The following is a 1,381-nucleotide window of genomic DNA, read 5'->3' on the forward strand; positions in this document are numbered from 1 at the left end:
GCCCCCCGTTCTGTTTTGCAGTCACTGTGTCCATGAGCTCTTTGCCCGCGTTCCTCCCACCCATCACTTTGCCCCTGAGCAGAGGGAGCCGCAGGTCAGTATCTGGGGGGGGCCGGGGGGGCCGTTTCCCCCTCGCAGCCCCCGCCCGCCGCAGCCCCCGCTTCCCGGCCCCCGCTCCGCTCCTCAGGACCCCGCTGCGGGGTTTTCTCCTCACTCTTTTTTTCTCCCTGCTCCCCCCTTTTTTTGCCCCCTCCCCTTCACAGGGAAGTCGCCCCCTTCCCCCACACCCCCGCTCCCCCAGCCAGGCGGGGCCCCCCTTCACCCCCATTTCAGGCTCTCATCCCCTCGCTCCTTCCCTCTTTCTTTCTTGTCTCGTCTCCATCCGCCCCCCGCCCCCCATCCCCCGTTCCCCTCTCCCCCCGTGAGTCCTGTCTGGGGGTCCCGGGCGGCCGCAGGGATGGGGTGGCTCCCGTGGGGGACAGAGGGAGGGCACAAAAGCACCATTGGGGTGACCCCGTGGCTCTGTGCCATGGTTGGAGCTCGCCTGGTGGGCACTGAGGGGTGACCCCCATGCAGTGACCTCAGTGACCACCCTAGGGATGACCCCCAGGCAGTGACAGTGACCACCCAGGGTGACCCCCAGGCAGTGACCTCAGTGACCACCCAGGGATGAATGCCCAGGCAGTGACAGTGACCACCCAGGGTGACCCCCAGGCAGTGACCACCCAGGGATGAATGTCCAGGCAGTGACAGTGACCACCCAGGGTGACCCCCAGGCAGTGACCACCCAGGGATGAATGTCCAGGCAGTGACAGTGACCACCCAGGGTGACTCCCAGGCAGTGACCACCCAGGGATGAATGTCCAGGCAGTGACCACCCAGGTTGTCCCCAGGCAGTGACCTCAGTGACCACCCTAGGGATGACCCCCAGGCAGTGACCACCCAGGGATGTCCCCTAGCCAATGACCCCCCCAGGGATGATCCCACAGGGGTGACCCCTGGTCAGTAACCCCCTTGGAGTGACACCCCTGGGATGAATTCCCAGCCAGTGACCACCCAAGGGATGATCCAGAGGTGTGACTCCTGGTCAGTAACCCCCTTGGAGTGACCCCAAGCGATGACCCCACGACAGTGACACCCGCCTCAGAGGTGATGCCCCGCAGGAAGGAGTGACACCCTCAGGGATGACCCCTCCCTCAGGCAGTGACATCCCCACGGGTGTTCCCCCAGGCAGTGACTCACCCCAGGTGGCACTGTCCCCAAGGGTCACCTCCCTGGGTGACCGCCCCAGGTGGTGACCACCCCCAGGGGTGATGCCTCAGGGATGACCCCCCTGGCAGGGGTACAGAGGGATTGCCACGCACAGCACCCACAAATCCAA

The 1,381-nt window shown here is 65.5% G+C and overlaps 1 protein-coding gene across 1 annotated transcript in view; it reads left to right on the top strand.

The window, feature by feature from the left end:
• Positions 1-1,381, top strand: part of CAMK2B (calcium/calmodulin dependent protein kinase II beta) — a 24,696-nt gene that overhangs the window by 9,771 nt on the left and 13,544 nt on the right. Inside the window, exons 7-8 of the mRNA XM_057385692.1 lie at positions 22-94; positions 264-333. Coding sequence (XP_057241675.1) covers positions 22-94; positions 264-333 — 143 coding nt within the window. The remainder of the gene's footprint in view (positions 1-21; positions 95-263; positions 334-1,381) is intronic.

Source organism: Malurus melanocephalus, unplaced genomic scaffold (assembly GCF_030028575.1).
Source record: "Malurus melanocephalus ecotype Western Australia unplaced genomic scaffold, MMel_1.1 scaffold_856, whole genome shotgun sequence".
In the NCBI taxonomy this organism is placed as follows: domain Eukaryota; kingdom Metazoa; phylum Chordata; class Aves; order Passeriformes; family Maluridae; genus Malurus; species Malurus melanocephalus.